This window comes from Manis pentadactyla, chromosome 11 (assembly GCF_030020395.1).
Source record: "Manis pentadactyla isolate mManPen7 chromosome 11, mManPen7.hap1, whole genome shotgun sequence".
Classification (NCBI taxonomy): Eukaryota; Metazoa; Chordata; class Mammalia; order Pholidota; family Manidae; genus Manis; species Manis pentadactyla.
Genome location: NC_080029.1, coordinates 114610732 through 114632477, shown reverse-complemented (window position 1 = coordinate 114632477; position 21746 = coordinate 114610732). Strand labels below are relative to the sequence as shown.

Here is a 21746-nt window from a genome sequence, read left to right as displayed (position 1 = left end):
CTATTCTGATATACAAGATCTTGATGCCTACCTTCTCATACTTCTGTGTATGTAGGATGGTTCCTTACAAAAAAATTACTGATTCAGAGGGCGTGATACATTTTGAGGATCTCAATACCTTAACAAAATTGCTTTTTAGAGAGCATCCCAGTATGTACTCTCATCAGTAGTATATGAGGATGATTATTCATAGCAGCAGTAACAACAATATTAGTATCTTATGAACAGTGAACATTTAATTATGAGCTAGGTGCAAGGCACTCTACATGAATTAAATTATGTAACCCTGAACACCACCATGAGGTAGGTACTATTCCTACCCTACTTCACAAATGAGGACACTGAGGCACAGAGAAATAAAAGAATCTGCCCAAGTTTACACAGCTAGAAAGTATCAGGGCTGAAATTTAAACTCAAGAGAGTCTGTTCAGAGCCTGTGCCCCTACCTGTCCTGCCACACTTCTGAGAAAGCCTTTAATTCTAGCACACACACTACTACACCTACCCACGGCTGTATCTCGCCACGCTGCAGATTCTCGATGATCAATGTGAAACACTTCACCAGGTCTTGATATGAAATCACACCTTGATATGAAAACAAGTGAGTCCAACATTACTATCATGGTATTTCTGCAGATCAAATACACCATTCATCTTAAGGATACACAAATTAGTAGAAGACAAGTGTTTCTGTACTTTATGGATGGAGAAGAAGAAAAAATTAAATGCAAAAAAACCTAACACATTTCTAAAGTTAAGAAATTAAAGTCATTGCCATAAAATAACACTGTAAAATATTAAGGGGTATCTTTTCCTTTTTCTAATAATTTCACTAAGGTATATATTTTAATAAATACAGCATAAAAACCACCTCCAACTTATCCTTAAGGCAGGAGAAAACAGATTCCATGAATTGCCTTGTCTTAGTACAATTCTTGAGTATAAGGTACCAATGCATTATTAGAAATGAATTTGATAAAATAAGATCCACACTTCCACACAAGACTAGTACATAGTATATTGTTGCCAAAAGACTTTTAAAAGAATAACAGAAAAATGTTTATTTTACTGTCAGGATGGACACCTACTGCTGCTCATTTTGAACCACAGCTGCTCAGCAAAATCGAGATCACCCCGCACTGTGAAAAGACACTCAATGGAACGATCAACGGCTGCACTGTCATGCTTCACTGTCTAAAAGAGAAGTAAACATCAGAGAATACTCAATTTAAAAAAAAGTGAAATAGTTGAAGGCCAATAAGCTTTTAAATGCTGCTCCAAGAAAATGTGGATTCATGAACACACACACAAAAAATATGAATGAATTTTGTAAACTTCATTCACTGATGAGGAGATGCAAATCAAAAGAGTAAAAAACTGGATCCCTGGAACTCTTTTAAAATTGTGATGCCTAAAAGCAAGCATTCAACTTTCCTTCATGTAAAAATATTCAATTCAATAATCTTTGTCTCCATTTTCCTCTTCACCAAATTATAACCTATTTTGTTTCATTTAATACCATATGGCATATTAACATATCATCTCACAGTATATTAGTATACTATAACAATATCATCTTAAAGTAGATTAACGTAGTCACTTCTCCTTCTCTGCAGTTGAATAATAATATATAAGTTCTCTTAAAATATATTAGTTCTTAACAAAAACAATCACTAGTGCTAACATTAAAGAAAAACAAAAAACTACCCTCAAAATGCTGCCTTGGCTGCACCAGATCCATTTGAGGTGGGAGGACATGAAAGCCAACCGTACACCTGCGTCTTGAAAGCTACTTGAGTGCACATCTCTAACTGCTGTAATCACTTACCTCTGTGTCTTTTTTTGTAGAATCACCAAATCCATCCAGTTTATTTAAGTCTAGAAAGTGGCAAAAACTTATTAATTCTGGATCTTATTTTTCTGCTTTCTAAATGATTTCCATCCTAGTCCTGTCTTCAAATGGCAAATGAGGACACTAGAAGTATAACCAGGGACTTCAGTAAATCACTTAACTCTCTATTGGAGATCATAATAAGTAACCACCAGGCAGGGCTGTGAGGATAAAATGAGATCCAGCAAAAGCCCCTGATAAACAATGTCAGGCACATGGTAGTTATTGTTCCATTCCTCTTCTCTTATAATCTCAAATATAGTTGTGGTATATACAGTTTAAATTAAATATTATTATTTCTTAAAATTACTTAGAACTTTACCATTAGCAATTCAGAATGAAAGCTGTCCCTCTAACTATGACAGACCTCATAGCTTTTCATATATTGCAATCAGAAAAAATAGCAAGCCTAAAAAGATAACTTATATTTAAATATAAAAAGTATAAATTCTCAGTAAAGAAAAATAAACAATATACAAGTATGAGTTGGGAAAACAAACACCATTCAGAAACTCCTGCACAAGTTCAACAGCGGATTTTGCTTCCAGAGGCTCAGGCCACTCAGTTACACCAGTCCTCAAACCGTCAGCCAAGACCTATGAGAGATTAAAAAAAAAAAAAAACCAAAGAACTTTTTAGCAGAAAACTTAGCTTATTCAATAGGACGTATTTAATAACATTAGTCATTGTAATAGTTCTTGAATGTTTGACCACATGCCAGGAACTACTCTAAGTGTTTTTTTTACATGTAGTTTGGTATTTCATCTTCTCAAAAAACCCTGAGGCAGATATTACTATCCTGCCCATTTTCGAGGCTAAGCTAGGTTAAGGAACTTGCTCAAGGTCACACAGTCACTAACCGGCAGTGGCAGGACGTGCATCTGGCAGTCCCGTGTCCAAGACGGCGTCCTGCACCACCATGCCCTGTGCAGAGGCGCTACAGAGGAAAGACGGATGGGCCACTTCGGACGTGGCTGTACTTTCCGTTAAGAAGGACAGACAATACGGATGCAACGATCAGGGAAAAGCAAACGTGAAGGTGAATGGAAGTCTATATTAAAATAACATAAACACATACGCCTAAACTAAAGTAAGGAAAAGGGGTCAAGAAAGGTGGGAATAGCCAGAAGAATAATGTGAGACAGCCGCTCAACTCGAATGTGGGGACTGCCGGTTACAGAGCAGGGAAGATGGGGACACCTAGGGAACAGCAGGAAACAAGATTAGAAGGACTAGTGATCTCTAAACTTGACAAGATTTTTTTTTTTTTATTTCATTGGAAGACAACAACTACTCTTGATTTTTTAGCAGGAAAATGACATAATCAAGTAGTTAAGAATTCCTGTCAGCCATCCCCAGGATGGATTCTATGGGAGAAAGTACAATGTTTCTCAATACAAGTGATATCATCATCTCCCGGGGTGTGGAGAGAGACAGGCAGAGAGCCGAGAGCAGAAGCATGATGGAAGTCCACGGTGAGGGTCCTGGAAGAGGGGCTTACCAGAAAGAAGAAAGGTGAGAAGGTAGACAATGTACTACGTTGTGTATAAACAGGGAAATAATGATTGGTGGTACAATATTAAAACTGCTTGGTACTATGCTAGATGCTGAAGGCACAGCGGAGTACACTCCAGTCTAGTAGGGAAGACAGAAAAGTAAACAAATAATTGTATTTGACAAACACTCTGACAGGAGGTGTGTGTGTGTGTGTGTGTAGCTCCACAGCAGCACAAAGCACTGGCAGAGAGCTTACCCAGCAAGGAGGCGGGAGAAGGGCACACCAGGTGACACAAGACGCACACACCAGAAAGTGACACTGTGACAGGACGGGAGCTACTATAAGCAGGAAGATCAACGTGGTGAGGGTTTGGGTTCAGTAGGAGCAGAAGAGGGTGTGAGATTAAGCTAAAGAAGTAAGTAGGAGCCATTCAGAATATGAAAAGATCCTGAAAGTCATTAGTCATCAGGGAACTGCAAATCAAAACCATGGGATACCACTTTATCCCCACTAGGATGGCTATAATAAACAAAGGACAATATCAAGCACTGGCAAGGATCTACAGAAAATGGAACCCTCATGTACTGCTGGGTGGGAAGGTAAAATGGGGCAGCCACTTTGGAAAACAGTTATAGTTGGGCAGCCCCTCAAAAGGTTAAACATAAAGTCACAATATGACCCAGCAACTCCACCCAAGAGATGTGAAAAACTATGTCACACAAACACTTGTACACAACTGTTGGCAGCATTACTCATAATAGCCAACAAGTAAAAACAACAAATGGATGCATAGTTAAACAAAAGTGGTATATCTATACAATGGAATGCAATACAGTAATAAAAAGGAACAAAGTAAGACAAACAGATTAGTGGCTTCCAGGGACTGGTCGGGGAGGGAGTGACCACTAATGGGCATGAGGTTTCTTTCTGGAGTGATGAAAATACTCTCAAATTAAATATGGTCATGGTTGGACAACAATACATGTAAGTATAGTAAAAAACACTGAATTGTACACTTAAAACAAGTGAATTTTATGGGATATAATTTGTATCTCAATAAAGCTGTTAAAAGAAAAAAAGTCAGTAGGCCAGCGATATAACTGGCTTTGTAGGGACATACTGGCTTTGTATGCCAGGCTAGGACATATGGATTTCTACAGCGTTAAAATGAGGCACTCAGTTTGTACAGTAGAGCTGAAATTACTAACACATAAAATTCCTGAAACACATGATTAATCTTTAGCATCAATCAAAAAACCAATCCAGTTATTAACAAGCAGATTATATATGTATTAAGAATAAACCGGCAGTTGATTCACATGAAAACAGGGGAATCCATATGAATAAAAACCAAATACTCCCGTAGAAAAGGCAGAACTGTGGCTATTAACTACCTAACACCCCCTTTAATTCTAAGGACAACCACCACGTAGCAAAATTAAACTGCCCTAATTTCCAAGAGTACCTAATACGTAACACTCAAGACATTTTGAAGAACACAAAAACAAATAACATCATTAGCAAAATTTTTTATGAAAACATGTGATTTAATGCAAGCTACAAATTCCTGAAGGATACTCACAATGAGAAATTTCAGTTCTCTGTGAAGATGATTCAAAGGACCTCTGGGTTCTCCCGATTCCACTTTAATATTCTAAAAAGTTCCAAAAAGTTCTAAAAGGTCAGTTTTCACTGGTAATCCCATCTTCTCTGCATAAGGGTCATAGTTACTTGCATTTAAAATCACTCATGCATTAAAAACTATATTTCAGAAAGTACTAATAAATTGAAAATGTGGGGTAATATTTCATTTAGAACTCCTTATTCAGAGATACCATAGATTCTGTCCATCCCAATACAGTAACCTAAATTCATGCCAGCACAACCTCTCTCTATACCAGAATTCTACCTACGTGCAACAACTGTTCTGTCCTTTCCCACAGATGTTCCAAGAGGACAAGTAGGAAAAATATAAATAAATACATCTCAAGACCCAATGGCAAACTTAGCATTATGACACACCAAAAATAAAACCCCCTAATAAATATGTTCACTAGACTCCTTCTAACTAAACCAACAGTGTGCTGTCTTGGCCAGAGGTCAAAGTTTTACAAACCTAAAACCTTTAAAGAAAAAAAAATTGGTGGTGGGAGGAATGAAAGAAAAAAGCAAATGCTGTTTTATGTAAATTCCTATTCCAGGAAAGGAAAAGCATCAGGAATATAATTATCCATAACCCCACCACCTTGAGGGAACTGTAAACACTAGCTAAGCTTCTGTATACACATTTCTTAAAAACATGGTTGAGATCCTACTATATATACAATTTTGTACATTTTCTTTCCTTTCCTTTGCTTAATAATAAGTATCTCCTATTATTATTAAAGATGTTTCAAATCATGATTTTTAAACAATGGAATATATTTCATCATGGAAATCTATTTTAATCATTTCCCCGCTGAATGTTCAAGGTTTTGATTTTAACATTATGGAAACACAGCTATTATTACTGCACTGAATATCTTTGTACACGAACTTTCATTAGTAATTGGATCAGTTTTTAAAGACAGATTCCTAGAAATGTGAATATAGGGTGAAAAGGCTGGACAGCATGATTCTTGATGTGTTGCCAATATCTGCACTCCTTTAAGAATAGCAGAGGTAAGTCACTTTGATGATTTCATTTGAGCCCCAACTCCAAAGACTTTAGTGATCACTGGGAAATTCTCAAGTTACATAATGGTGGTGTGTAGGCAACTGATAGGTCAGATCACCTGGCAAAACGTCCATTGGCTGCCCTGGAAAGACTTGAGGGATAGGCTGAGCATTTAGGAGCTGTTTTCAAGGGCTGGGGCTAAAAGCCTCTCCAGCAACAAGCAAGGTGAACGTAAAGGCGCACTGAGTAAACTCAAGAGCAAACAGGGCTCACTCCCACCAGAGCTGCAGTTGAAGAAAGCGGAGGGACTTGAAGAATCTCATGCACAGGACTCCAGGCGATATCCAGCGTGATGGAGGTTTGTGATGCAGCGACCGCGTCGTCCAGGGCAGTGGACTTAAAGAGCTCATACTGCGCAAAGCCCCTGGATGTGACCTGAAAAGAGCGCATCCAGCAGACGGTTCACTAAGCTTTCACATGGCCAGACATTAATCATCAAAACTACTTCGATTCTGTTCCCAAAAGAAGAAAAAGCAGTCCACTTTTATCCCCAATGGAAAAATAAGACAATTCCTTTTCATCACAAAGGCAAGAGGACATATATTTTTAGTCATTAGCTGATATAAAAATAAACACTGTGATATGAAAGAAAAATCTCTAGTCGTATTAGGAGTTAAAAAAACTTTAAATTAGGGAACAGGTCCATAAGAGATGGAAGAAAATAATGAGTAGAAGAGAAATACTTACAGTAGACAAGTGATGTCTTTTCTTATGTGAATTTTTCAAGTCTTCAAGATTTACAGAATAATTTTTATCAGCTAAAGAAAATGAAAAAAAGAAAATATTTAAACATACAATTCAAAATCATTTTTAGCACTAAAACTTACAATCCCTCAAATTCTGTTCTTTTTTTTAAACCTTCAAACAGAACTGATTTTATTTCCAGTTTTTGGTTTCAAATGTGTATCACAGTGGTTCAACAGTCCCCATGATCAACTTATATTGTGATTGTGAATTATTGTGCCCTTATTGCCCTCCCCTTCCCCCAACACCTGTACCCACTCCAACCCCTCCCCCTTGGTAACCACTAGTCACTTCTCAGTGCCTGAGTCTAGGCCTGTTTTGCTTTGTTCTCATATTCCACAAATACTGGATCCATCCATGTTGTAAATGGCAGGATTTCTTTTCTTTTTATGGCTGAGTAACATTCCATTATGTATATGAATCACATGTTCTTTATCCATTTCTCTATTGAAGAACACTTAGGTTGCTTCCATATGTTGGCTATTGCAAACATTGCACCGATAAACATAGGGGTGCATATATATCTTCAATCCCTCAAATTCTGAGGGTACCACAACTAACACTAATAATCATTGAAATTAACATTGAAATCACAGATGAATAAAATGTTTATAAAAGTAGGAAAAGTGGAACAGGGGTTAATAATAATATCAAGAGTATAATTAAATATTAAATGCTTACTATGCAATTGGAATTATATAGTCATTATATTCAATTTTTTTATCCTGTAGTGAAAATTTCCAAAAAGACACAATAAAAATCAAATGAAACACATAATCCACATCAACAAAAAGAAGGACAAAAACCACATGATCATCTTCATAGATGCTGAAAAAGCATTTGACAAAATTCAACATTCATTCATGATAAAAACTCTCAACAAAATGGGTATAGAGGGCAAGTGCCTCAATATAATAAAGGCCATATACGATAAACCAACAGCCAACATCATACTTAACAGCAACAAGCCGAAAGCTTTTCACGTAAGATCAGGAACAAGACAGCAATGCCCACTCTCCCCACCATTACTCAACATAGTACTGGAGGTCCTACCCACAGCAATCAGACAAAACAAAGAAATACAAGGCATCCAGATTGGTAAAGAAGAAGTCAAACTGTCACTATTTGCAGATGACATGATATTGTACATAAAAAACCCTCAAGACTCCACTCCAAAACTACTACAAATAATATCTGAATTCAGCAAAGTTATAGGATACAAAATTAATACACAGAAATCTGTTGCTTTCCTATACACTAACGATGAACTAACAGAAAGAGAAATCAGGAAAACAATTCCATTCACAATTGCATCAGAAAGAATAAAATACCTGGGAATAAACCTAACCAAGGAAGTGAAAGACCTCTAACCTGAAAACTACAAGACACTCTCTTTAAGGGAAATTAAAGAGAACACTAACAAATATAAACTCATCCCATGCTCTTGGCTAGGAACAATTAATATTGTCAAAATGGCCATCCTGCCTAAAGCAATCTACAGATACAATGCAATCCCTATCAAAATACCAATAGCATTCTTCAACGAACTGAAACAAATAGTTTTAAAATTCATATGGAACCACAAAAGACCCTGAATAGCCAAAGCAATCCTGAGAAGGAAGAATAAAGCAGGGGGTATCTCGCTTCCCAACTTCAAGTTCTACTACAAAGCCACAGTAATCAAGACAATTTGGTACTGGCACAAGAACAGAGCCACAGACCAGTGGAACAGAATAGAGTCCAGATATTAACCCACACATATAGGGTCAATTAATATACGATAAAGGAGCCATGGACATACAGTGGGGAAATGACAGCCTCTTCAACAGCTGCTGTTGGCAAAACTGGACAGCTACATGTAAGAGAATGAAACTGGATCACTGTCTAACCCCATACACAAAAGTAAATTCAAAATGGATCAAAGACCTGAATGTAAGTCATGAAACCATAAAACTCTTAGAAAAAAACATAGGCAAAAATCTCTTGGACATAAACATGAGCAACTTCTTCATGAACATATCTTCCCAGGCAAGAGAAACAAAAGCAAAAATGAACAAGTGGGACTATATCAAGCTGAAAAGCTTCTGTACAGCAAAGGACACCATCAATAGAACAAAAAGGCATCCTACAGTATGGGAGAATATATTCATAAATGACAGATCCAATAAAGGGTTGACATCCAAAACACAAAAAGAGCTCATGCACCTCAACAAACAAAAAGCAAATAACCCAATTAAAAAATGGGCAGAGGAGCTGAATAGACAATTCTCCAAAGAAGAAATTCAGATGGCCAACAGGCACATGAAAAGATGCTCCACATCACTAATCATCAGAGAAATGCAAATTAAAACCACAATGAGGTATCACCTCACACCAGTAAGGATGGCCACCATCCAAAAGACAAACAACAACAAATGTTGGTGAGTTTGTGGAGAAAGGGGAACCCTCCTACACTGCTGGTGGGAATGTAAATTAGTTCAACCATTGTGGAAAGCAGTATGGAGGTTCCTCAAAAAGCTCAAAATAGAAATACCATTTGACCCAGGAATTCCACTCCCAGGAATTTACCCTGAGAATGCAGGAGGCCAGTTTCAAAAAGACATATGCACCCCTATGTTTATCACAGCAATATTTACAATAGCCAAGAAATGGAAGCAACCTAGGTGTCCATCAGTAGATGAATGAACAAAGAAGATATATACACAGTGGAATATTATTCAGCCATAAGAAGAAAACAAATCCTACCGTTTGCAACAACATGGATGGAGCTAGAGGGTATTACGCTCAGTGAAATAAGCCAGGTGGAAAAAGACAAGTATCAAATGATTTTACTCATATGTGGAGTATAAGAACAAAGAAAAAAAAAAACTGAAGGAACAAAACAGCAGCAGACTCACAGAACCCAAGAATGGACTAACAGTTACCAAAGGGAAAGGGACTGGGGAGGATGGGTGGGAAGGGAGGGACAAGGGGGAAAAAGGGGCATTACGATTAGCACACATGGTGTGGGGGGGTGGCACGGGGAGGGCTGTACAACACAGAGAAGACAAGTAGTGATTCTACAGCATCTTACTACGCTGATGGACAGTGACTAATGGGGTATGTGGTGGGGAGTTGATCAGGGGAGTCTAATAACCATAATGTTGCTCATGTAATTGTAGATTACTGATACCAAAAAAAAAAAAAAGCAACTAACAAATAAAAACCTAAAAAAAAAAAAAAATTCAAATGAAACCCAAACAAAACAGCCATAAACTCCGGTTCAGACTCTCAGAGATCTGCTTCTGGAATATCTCCTACATGCTGCAGTCGTACAGTAGATTCATGGTGGCTAACAAGTTCCACTGTGTGTCCCTCCCTCTTAATGAGTACATCAGTTTCCAATAAAAACCATAAAACCACACCCCCATAAAAGTAAGAACAGTGAACTCTCACCTTTACAACTGACCATATATAAGACAATTCCTGTAATGCTGCTATTTGTTGTGATAAGCTCAGCTCCCAGCCAACAGGTACCTTCAGGATCTGAACTGTCACACCTCACCCAAAGAGGAGGAAGGGGAGTAACTGGCCGAATAATCTTCAAATGGGTCATATTAGGATTGTGAGCCATAGTGTAAAGTCCAATTAACTGCCTGGAAGACAAAAGTGGGAAAAAAATATATAAGTAGAGATTGTCAGTCAAGAGTTTTCTTTTCCAAAGATGTCATGAAGCGTACTTACAATTCTAACTCTGATCCCACTTCTGATCACCAGTGAATATTCTGCACCCAATTCCAATGTGTGGGGTTTTCCTCACACTAAGCAATTCTCAGACACCAGCTGGGTGTCCTGTAATTCAACTCAATTTGACACTATTAACAAGAGATAGCATCAGATCCAACAGATTAAGGGCTCAGAACCACAAGACTGCCACCCACCCCTTCAGATGCCAAAGGCAAGTCCAGGTTACCACCCATGCTTCTGACAGGCTACACGTTGGAGCTTCCGACAAACCTCTTCTTGGGTTCCATTAATTTGCTAGAGTGGCTCACAGAACTCAGGGAAACATTTCACTTATTAGATTACTGGTTTACTATAAAAGGATGTAACTCAAGCACAGCCAGGTGGAAGAGATGCACAGAGTGAGGGGTGGGGAAAGGGCGAGGAGCTTCCATGCCCCCTCCTTGCGTGCCATTCTGCCTGCATCTGCACATGTTCACCAAACCCAGCAGCTCTCCAAACCTCCTTTCAGTTTTTATGGAACCGTCACCACATAGGCAGGGTTGACTAAATCATTGGCATCGGTGGCTGGCACTCAACGATCTAACCCTCTAATCACAGGGCTCATTCCCCTGGCAACCATCCCCATCCTTTGGCTACTTAAGGTTTTTTGAAATGTTGCCTCATTAACATAACAAAAGACAACTTTATAGCTCTCCTCAGAGTTTTAGGAGTTCTGTGCCAGGAACAGTGGACAATGACCAAATATATGTTTCTTATTATAAATCACAAATCACAGTATCCTAGAAACAAAAATCTGGAAATTATGTGGCAAAATACATAAATATTTCACCCAGTTTAGAAGTGAGAGAAGGGCACACCAGGCAGATGAAGACACAGGCACCAGAAAGTGACACGGTGTGACAGGATCCTAGCTGCTACAAGCAGGGAGTTCCACAAGGCAGGAGTAGAGGGGCAGTGGGAGTGAAGCAGGCTGTGAGATTAAGCAAAAGAACTAAGTAGGACAAGTCAGTTAAATCATAATAAAGCTAGGGACAGGGTTGTAAATGTAGAGCCAGTAACCTTCTGAAAAGATCCTTGAGGTCTTTAGGCATTAGAACACGTAAAGAAATTTGAATATAGACTAGATAGTAGTATTTGAACAATGTGAAATTTCCAGATTTTGATCATTGTTCTGTGGTTATGTAAGAGAACGTATTTGTTCTTAGGAAATACATAGTGAAATATTTAGGGGTAAAGGAGCACAATATCTTCAACATACTGTCAATATTTCATTTAAAAAGTATGTGTGTGTTATCATATAGATGTGTTAGGAACCTCAGGTAGAAAGCCAGACATGAGCAGCCAGGGAAAGGGAAGATAAGGTTCAAGGAAAAAACCCACCCAAACTCTGCCCAGATAGGGGGTCCCATGTGAAAACAACAAAGGCTTTGCAGGGAGAGAACTTCCTTGTCTGGTCCAAACTGGTCCCAACCAGATCCCAACCTGGGCACAATTGAACAAAACTAAGAACTGCCAAAAGCACACCCCAACACGGGAAAGGACATGTGCAAGGAGAGGGACGGCTATGTAGATGGACCTGGAAGTCAAACAACCCCACCTGGTCCATCAAAGAGGCGCCTCCCGGCCAGAATGTACTATAAAGGCTTCCCACCTGAGGGATCAGGGCCACTACCTACCTTGGCTCTGGCCACTCCTTCCTTGGAGGGAATTCCAATAAAACTTTCACTCTGCTTCACTGCTGTGTCTCTGCCTTTCAATTCTTTGTCCGGGTGGGGACAAGAACTAGGGAGAATAAACGTGCCCCCTAACAGATGGGGGAGCAGGAAACGAGGAAGAGCAAGCCCAGAGAGAACGACCAAGCAGATGCAGCACAATGTGTATCTGGGCTAAGGGTGCACACAAGTTCCTGTTCTATTCTTCTGACTTTTCTGTACACTTCAAAGTGTACCAAAATTAAAAGCTACCAAAATATGTGGCTTGAAATTTTTCAGAGATGAAAACTGAATTTATTACCAACAGATGTTCGAGAAAGGAATTTCTAAGGGATTGTACTTAAAAGGAAACACGATAATCCCAGAAGGAAGGTCTGACATTCACGAAATGGAGAGCAAAGAAATGATATGCATATGGATAAATCCAAACAAACACTGGCTGGAGAAAATACAAATAAATGTTTAAGTTGAGGAAGAGAAAAGAAAAAAGGCCAAATATGACTTAAAATCAAGAAGTCATGAAACCAAAGACTTCAAAAGCTTCTACATAGTAAAACAAATAAAAAACGATGAAGGAAAGCCACTTTGGGAACATGGTTATTATAGTCATTATTCTCTAATACTACTTATATGACTATATGCTCCAGAACCCCTTGACAGGAGACTTCTGATTTTGGAGGGGAGGGAGGCCAGGCAGAGGGAATAGCACATGGCTACACAGGGAGAGGCAGAAGTGAAGCTGGCAAGGCAGACAGGCAGGGTTTCTACCGGGGGGCATGCACTGGTGGCATGTGGGCGGGTTAATTCCTCACCGTGCAGCAGAGCCCCGTACATTACAGGACATTTACCATCTGTGGCCCAAGCCAATAGCTCCCCTCAGTCACTGTGACTTCTGGGTTGTCACATATTCCCATATGCCCACCGGGTATGGCACCCCTGGTGGAGGACCACTGGACTAGACAATGAAGGCCTGTATGCATCACTCATAAGGAAGTTGTAGTTCATGAGGCCACGAGAAGGATCTTTAAGCAGGGGAGCCATGCTATCAGGCTTTCATTTTATAAAGATTCTTCTGGCAGCAGTGTGGAAGCAAGAATGGAGGGCAACCAGAAGAGACACAAGGAAAACAATCAAGAAGTAACACTGATAAACGGTCTAGGGGAGTGGAGAAAGGGAAGGCCGGCAGTTCCTGGTCGTGTTTGGGATACTACGGGACAGGTACGGCTATCCCTTGAGCTGGTATATATCTAACTAGAGGAGGAAGGAGGGAGAGAGGGAGGGATCTGAGCTCGAAGCACATTTTTTTCCAAGGCTGATAAGAATGCTTCAATTTAAATCCTACCCTCGAGCCCTATTCCTACCCTGACACTAAGAAAAACCTTACCTTGCTCTCCCAACTGGTAAAGCAAGTGGTCCACCATTCTCACCAGTAGAGAAATCAGAAATAGCAGTTTCTTCAGATTGTAGTTCTTCAACATGACTTGTTTCTTCCTTTTCTAAAGTCTTTAAAAAATGTTTTTAATTATTTAGCCAGGTAAAAGAATCCTTAAGATAGTGGTGAAATCTTCACTATGCTAGAATAACATACTAATTTCTAAACCCTTAAGCACAGATGATTGGGTTATGGTACGAATCATAGCTACAAACCAGGTTGACACCAACAAATCTTGCCATAATAAACATTTCCTCTGTCCCATAAAAACATATTGGTCTAAGTTGCTACTAATACAGGAAGCTTCTTATACTACCTGAAAAGGAAGTACTCCCACACGTACAAAATGATGATCCAAAGATAAAAACCAAGGGAAACCCATGGGAAACTCCCCAATTTTGTCAGATTTTTCATTCTTGAAACACAGCCCTTACTCCTTAAATCTATTCCTCTGAGGGCTATCAGCTCTCATTTGTATACTGAGCTTTGATATCTATTGTTTGTCATCTACTGATATTAGACAGTAAATAATTAGCTCAGTCTTGACAATTAAGAGTTAACATTTCCTGAGCATTACTATGTACCAGCTACTGTTCTAAATTTTCTTTTATTCTTCATAGAAACCCTGAGATACACTAACCCTGTCTCATAAATGAGAGAACTGAGGTACAGAATGGCTAACTAACTTTAGCCTGAGTAACACAGTTGCTGAGTGGCAGAACCAACATTTGAAACTAGGTAGAAGGAATCCAAAACTCAAGCTCTTCTCCGTTAAGCTCTAATGGCAATAAATACTTCGTGGACTTGGTAGGTATTACACTTAATGTTTCCTTGACTTTGAATTTTTTTTTTGCCAGATTCCAGATTTCATTGCCTTCCAGGCCTGGCTTTCCAAATAGCTCCCAAAACTAGAGGTACACAGGAAATGTCATTTTTATCTCTGTTCTACTTTTCAGTATCTACCTAAAACTCATGCTTTGGGCTCTACTGATCTTTCCAGAGATAAAGGCCTTTTTAATTGTTCTCCATCACAAAATGCCAGGGCCTCACTGAATCACAGGTGACTCCTCACAACTCCACATTGCATTCTCACCTGTTTCCTGACCTGGGTCTTCATGAATCCCCTCGGCTCGTCTTTCCTTTTCATGATTACTCATTTTCATCTGAGCACCTTAATTTTTTCAGTTTTTGCTCTCCATGCATTTTGCCTTCTCCCCATAACAAAAGTCTAACTTCAAACACATAATTCACCTATAATTATTTTCCAAGCATTTGCCCATCACAGACATGCAACAAGTATGTAACACCTTTTCGTTAACATAAACGACAAAGTAGTTCCCCTTCTCAGAAAGGAGTCTTCCTGTATTTAAAATAGAGTTCTCTGCTCATTTATCGCAATGCCCATCCAGACGGCATGAGGGTCCTAAAGCAGACAGAAGGCATTCCTTCCAAAGGAACACCTCTCCTCTGTTAGAGCCTGTTCCTTTCTACTTCAGGAAACAATGTTACCATAGGAATGGGTCCTGGCTCCAAAGCAACTGTGTAACTAACAGCTTTGTAGTACTCCAAAAATCACCATATTGCTCTGCCAAAACAGTTACCATAATTAAAACACAAAGGTTTAAGCCTGTAATTATAAAGTGATGCAAAAAATAAGAAGTTCCCTCTTGTTACATTTAACAAAAATTAAAGTAAAACTTCATGAGTCATAGCCACTTACTCTGCGCTGTTCAATACAGTAGCCACTCGCCACATGTGACTACAGAGCACTTGAACTATGACCAGAAAAAATTGAGATGTAAGTGTAAAATACACACCAGATTTTGAAGATTAGTATGGAAAGAAAATAGAACTCCAAATATTTCATGAGTGGTTTTAATATTAATTAGGTATTGAATTGGTATATTTAGATTAAATAAAAAGCATTAATTTTTTTTACTAAGGTATCATTGATATACATTCTCATGAAGGTTTCACAAGAAAAACCATGTGGTTATTACATTCACTCTTATTATCAAGTCCCTCCTATGCCCCATTGCAGTCATGTGACCCCACACACACCATGTGTACTAATCATAATACCCCTCAATCCCCTTCTCTCTCCCTCCCCACCCCTCCCCTTTGGTAACCGCTAGTCCCTTCTTGGAGTCTGTGAGTCTGCTGCTATTTTGTTTCCTTCAGTTTTGCTTTGTTGTTATACTTCACAAATGAGGGAAATCATTTGGTATTTGTCTTCCTCTGCCTGACTCTAAATAAAAAGCATTATTAAACATTATTTCATACCCGGCAATCCTATTCGTGGATATTTAAAGAAAATGCTCACACAAAAACCTATACAAAAATGATTATAGTAGCTCTATTTATGATCATTGAAGACTGAAAACAACCCAAATGTCCGGCAAAGGGTGAATGGGTACATAAATGGTAGTATATCCATACCATGGACTACTTACTCAGCAATCATAAGAAATGAACCACTGACATATAAACACAACTTGGATGAATCTCAAGAGCATTATAGTAAGTGAAATGGGCCAGACTCAAAATGTTACACTCTGTATGACTCCATTCCTGACATTCTTCAAAGGACAAAACTGCAGTGAGGGGGAAGAGATCAGTGGTGCCAGCGGTGAGGGGTTGGTGGTAGGGGAAGATTTTAAAGGGATAGCACACAGATTTTTTGCGGGTGATGGAAATGTTTTGTGTCTTGTGATGGTGATTATCACAATAAACATAGGTATTAAAATTCAGAACTGAACCAAAGAAAAAATCAATTTTACTGAATGATAACTGATTCTATTTTTTTTTCTTAATAAGGCTACTAGAAATTTGGAATTTCATATGTGGTTCACATTTTATTTCTGTTGGACAGCATTTTATCTATTCCAAAAAAATTAGAATCCACTTTCATTAACATGATGATAAAAAATGTATAATTTGAGATTATTTCCAAGAAATCAAATGTGACTATTAAGAATTAAACCACTACAAAGCCCAAGCACTACTTACCACTTTCTCCACAATGAATACTATGTCATTTCCATTTAGAACATTTTTCAAAGGGTTTGGTTGCCCTTTGCCAATCAATTGCACTTGGACATCAGCCTATTAAAAAAGATAATGTAAAGCAATATTTTATTTATTACAGTATCATTGATATACAATCTTATGTTGGTTTCAAATACCCAACACAGTGGCTCAACATTCACCTATATTATGAAGTTCTCACCCCTCCAGTGAGGTCACTGTCCATCAACATAGTAAGACGTTACAGAACCCTTAACTGTATTCTCCATGCTCTACTACTGTCCTGACCACATTATATTGTGATTGCGAATTATTGTGCCCCTTAATCCTCTTCTTCTCCCTGCACCCTACCCAACCCCTCCCCTTTGGTAACCCCCAGTCCCTTCTCGGTGTCTATAAGTCTCCTATTTTATTCCTTCTGTTTTTGTCAAGCAATATTTTATACACACACACACATACACATATACTTGTACAAATATTTAACCACATAAAGACCAGTCCAATGCAAGTAACTAGAAAAGGGAATTTGAACAAGACCTAATATTTTAAAAGTAAGGTTTCATTTATTTTTTGCTCATGTTGTTTTTCATGTTTAGAAAATCTAACTCATGTCTACATCATGCTTCAGGCCCACCTGAAGTGCACCCTGCCTTCTAAAGCCTTCTTTTGATTAGGATCACACTGACAGCCTCTCCCTCAAATTCCACTCTATTTACTGTTATGTACCATAAAATTAGCACTTTATTAAACCTTATCCTTTCTTTTGATTGCAAGGTGGAATTTAGGACTTTCTCAGTTTCCAGGAGTTGCATATTTTTTCCTTCTACTTGCAAAACAGGTTTACTATAGAAAAGTTTGAAAACAGATAACTAAGAGATTTTTTTAACTCACCTATAATTCTACTGCCCAAGGCAATCACTAGTTTGTTAATAGCTTGGTTGGTGTATATTTTGCAACATCTTTTTCTAGGCATATAATAAAATCTATTTAAGAGAAATGTATCTATTATTTAGATATATAGGCAGAGTTTTGCTTAACAGAAACAGAATATTCTAATAATTATAAATCATGAACTTCTTTCCATAACATTAAATGGTCTGTCTAGCACCATGGCTCCATCATCATATAACTAGTGCCATACTGTTCAATATTTGGGTAATTTCAATTTATTTGCTATAATAAACCATTTATAACAGACATCCTTGAATTACTTTCTTTAAAATATCTAAAATTACACTGATATTGGCAAATTGCCTTTCGAACATGTCATAGCCACATATTTTCATTATTGTTTATGTCAACATATGAGTATTTTCATTATTTACCATCTTACAGCAAAATATTGTATCTTGTTATTGTTTTAGTTTTCATTTGATCATTAGTGAAACTGAATAGATTCTAATATGCTTATTATTGACAAAGATCTCTCATTATTTGAATGTTTAATTTCTTAGTTTGGATACTGAAGCATTTATTTCAAAAAAATGCACAAATCTCAGTATACAGTTGGATGTACTTTGACATGTGTATATGCTCATATAACCATCACTTAGATTAAGATATCAAACATTCAAGTTTTTCTTCTCCTTCATCTATTTCACCTTCACTAATAGACACTAAAGCATTTAGATACCAAGTTCAAAGAGCAAAGGATACCATGCTATTCTAATCTACTAGGTTCTTGAGTTTTATGTACTACTGTGGGTTTAATTTATTCCTCAAAAGATATGTTGAGTTCTTAACCCCTGGTTCCTCTGAATGTGACCTTTTATTTGGAAATAGGATCTTTGCAAATGTAATCAAGTTAAGATAAGGATTAGCTTGGATTAGGGTGGTCCTAAATCCAATATCTGGTATACTTATGAGAGGGAGAGATTTAGAGACAGCACACAGGGAGAATGCCATGTGTCGTCTGAGGCAGAGTTTAGAATGGTGTCTACAAGCCAAAAAACATAAGGATTGTTGGAAACCACCAAAAACTGGGAGGAAGCAATGAAGAATCCTTTCCTAGATCCTTCGGTGGGAGGATGCACCCGCTGACACCTTGACTTCAGACTCCTATTCTCCAGAACTACAAGAAAATTAATTTCTGATGTTTTTAGCAAACCAATTTGTCATACTTGGTTACAGTAGCCAAAGGAAACTAATACCAGTATCAAGCAGCAAGAATTCAGATAGGTAGGGATTAATATTATTTACTTGGATAACTTGATTCCTGAGTTTGGTTCATGAGAATTCAGAGTGAGAAAGAACTATATTTGTATTTTTCTTTCTGTGAATATTTACTTGTGTCCATTGCTTATTCTTCTCTTATTGGTTGTTTTTCTTATTGATTTTTAAGAGCTTTTATGTATTTTTTTATATATATGGACATTAACCCTAACCACTTGGGACTATTTTCCTCCAGCTTATCTTTTACTATATAATTTGTTTGCTAATTATTTTATGGACTAAACTCTACAGAGAGTTTACCTATAGAACACTTGGCATATACTAGATGCTTAATAAATCCATGAATGATTATAGCAGCTTTATTAATAACTATCAAAATCTGAAACCAATGCAAGTATCCATCAACTGGTAAATGAATAACCAACTGTAGTACAGCCATACAATGGGATAATATTTTTCAAGAAAAAGGAATGAAGGTGAATCTCAAACGCATTATACACAATGACAGAAACCAGACCCAAAAGGCTAGTATGGTTTTATTTATTCTGAAAATTAACTCTGTTTATTTATTCTGGAAAAGGTAAAACAGAGAACAGATTAGTGGTTGCCAGGGACTGGGAGCAAGGGCATGGGTTAACAAAAACAGGACATGAGGAGATTTTTGGAGATGACAGAAATATTCTACATCTTGAGTTTGGGGGTGGTGATATTACTGAATGCATTAGTAAAAACTTACAGAACTGTACTCTAAAAGGGTGAAATTTACGTAAATTAACTTCAACAAACCCAACTTTTAAAACCTCGTAATTTTAGAATTACTGAGTTGTGTTTAAAAAACAAGTTTTTCATACCTCAAAGATAAATGGGTCTTTACAGATTCCTTTTTCTTCATTGAATTCCCTGAAATGCAGAACCACATGTGAAAAACAGAGCTAGAGTATTATCATGGAAGCTCAGGAGTTAGTCATCATTTTAATCTCTGCATGACAACAGTAAGAAAAGCAAAATGCAAAGTTTTCATGGCAGTCCTAAGGCAGAGTTGCGAAGAGAGAAAAAAGCAGAAAAAGAATATTAGGTTAAAAAGGAAAGAGAAAAAACTGTGGTAGAGATTAATAGAATGCTGCCACAACTGGGTACAACTGCTTCTCAGAGGCAGCAGGAAATCAGGTTATCTACCTCCAGTATCATTTAAAACACATTACCAGTTACTATTAAAATGTGGTTTACCACATGACTTTGGGAACTGACAATGACTGGACTCTGATCTGCTACTGCACCAGTGTGTAACCACAGAGAAGTTATTTAAGGGTCCCACGCCTTGGATTTCCATGGCTAAGATGGAAGCATCTGTCCCCACTCTATGTTTATGAGCTGTTACTAAAAAATCAGTGAATTTGATAATGGTAAACAATTTTCTTTTAAAAATGCAAGCACAAAACCCCTGCATATCATTTAAGTTTTCATTTCATTCAAGAAAGTGTTAAAATAGTGATCCCAAAGCATGTAAACTATAAGTCCTTAATATACCAAAACGAATCTTCAGAGTCCTAAAGGAACTCAATGGGCTTGTTTCAGGTTATCATTTACTATTTGATCTACTCTGACTTACTGAAATAAAAACAGGAGAGCACAGCCTGTGACTGATTCACTTTTGCCATTTTGACAAGATTGTGACTTATTAAAAATGTCGGTTTTCTACATGTAATTCAGGGATGTTATTCAGTCAATCATTCAACAATCATTTCTCAAACATGTGTACTATGGGGAAGCACGCTTACTAGATGCCCTAGATAAAAAACAAAAGCAGAGTCCCTGGGTCTTTTTTTTTAATGGAGTCCAGAGTAAACCAATAGTTGCAATACACGGTGATGGAGTCTCCAACAGAGGCCAGTGCAGGGTGTTGTGGGGGCACAACGGAGGAGATTTTGTTATTGGGTTTGAACTTTATCCCTAAAGCCAAGAGGAATTCACTAAAAGATTTTAAGTTGGAAAGATCTCTCGGACAGTAATACGGAGGGCATAAACTCAGAGGCCAGGAAAGTAATAATGCGTAGCATTTCAGAGATGATGGCCTTACCAAAAACAGTAGGGGTGGTGGGATAGCAAATGCACCTGGTGACTAACTGTAACAGGAAAAGCTTGGCATCTCTGCTTCCACATTGTGTTTCCTTTGCTGCTTTAATCTTTGGGCCCCCCCCCCCAAAAAAAGGAAAAGGGCTTCTGCTCTGCCTTGCAGCCCTGCATATAGACTTGTTAATCATCAAAAGTAATTTTGCTTATAGTTTGAGAATTCTGCAAATAGCCCCTAACCCAAAGCTTGCCTCCCACAAGGAGATAGAAAAATATGAAAATAATGATTGCCCTAAGATTTATAGGAACATTGTGACCAGACCTAGGTCAACAAACCAAGGACACAGAGTGTCTCAGCTCTCCTTGGACTCTCACTGGCACCATGATGTCTGCAGCCTTCGGTGACCTCCTAACCTGCTCCCGTCTCCCCTAGCATAAAAGAAGCTTGAAATTAACCCTGAGATAAGGTGGCTCTTCAGGACAGTAGTCTGTCATCTTCTCAGTCTGCTGGCTTCCTGAATAAAGTTACTTTCCTTGTCTCAACATCTTGTCTCTTGACTTATTGGCCTGTCTTGCAGCAAATGGCACCAGCTTGGACTTGGTAGCATGACTAGATAGGATGGGGGTTTGGAACAGTGGAAAAGAGAAGGAAGTGAAAGCCCTGGATTTGGAACTCTTGAGAGAAACGTAATTCAAGACTAGGATGTTAGGTTGCAGGGAAAAGATGAATTCAGTTTTGCAGATACTGAGTTTGAAGT

The 21746-nt window shown here is 38.1% G+C and overlaps 1 protein-coding gene across 2 annotated transcripts in view; it reads right to left on the bottom strand.

Annotated features, from left to right (window-relative positions):
* ZWILCH (zwilch kinetochore protein) overlaps window positions 1–21746 on the bottom strand; it is a 35501-nt gene that overhangs the window by 12303 nt on the left and 1452 nt on the right. For both annotated transcript variants that reach the window (XM_057488912.1, XM_036932349.2), the window contains exons 2-12: window positions 19770–19818; window positions 16729–16824; window positions 13672–13790; window positions 10285–10484; window positions 6793–6863; window positions 6325–6480; window positions 4972–5043; window positions 2394–2487; window positions 1829–1878; window positions 1089–1194; window positions 506–585 (exon numbers count right to left, since the gene is read on the bottom strand). In XM_057488912.1, the coding sequence (XP_057344895.1) occupies window positions 506–585; window positions 1089–1194; window positions 1829–1878; window positions 2394–2487; window positions 4972–5043; window positions 6325–6480; window positions 6793–6863; window positions 10285–10484; window positions 13672–13790; window positions 16729–16824; window positions 19770–19818 (1093 nt within the window). The remainder of the gene's footprint in view (window positions 1–505; window positions 586–1088; window positions 1195–1828; window positions 1879–2393; window positions 2488–4971; window positions 5044–6324; window positions 6481–6792; window positions 6864–10284; window positions 10485–13671; window positions 13791–16728; window positions 16825–19769; window positions 19819–21746) is intronic.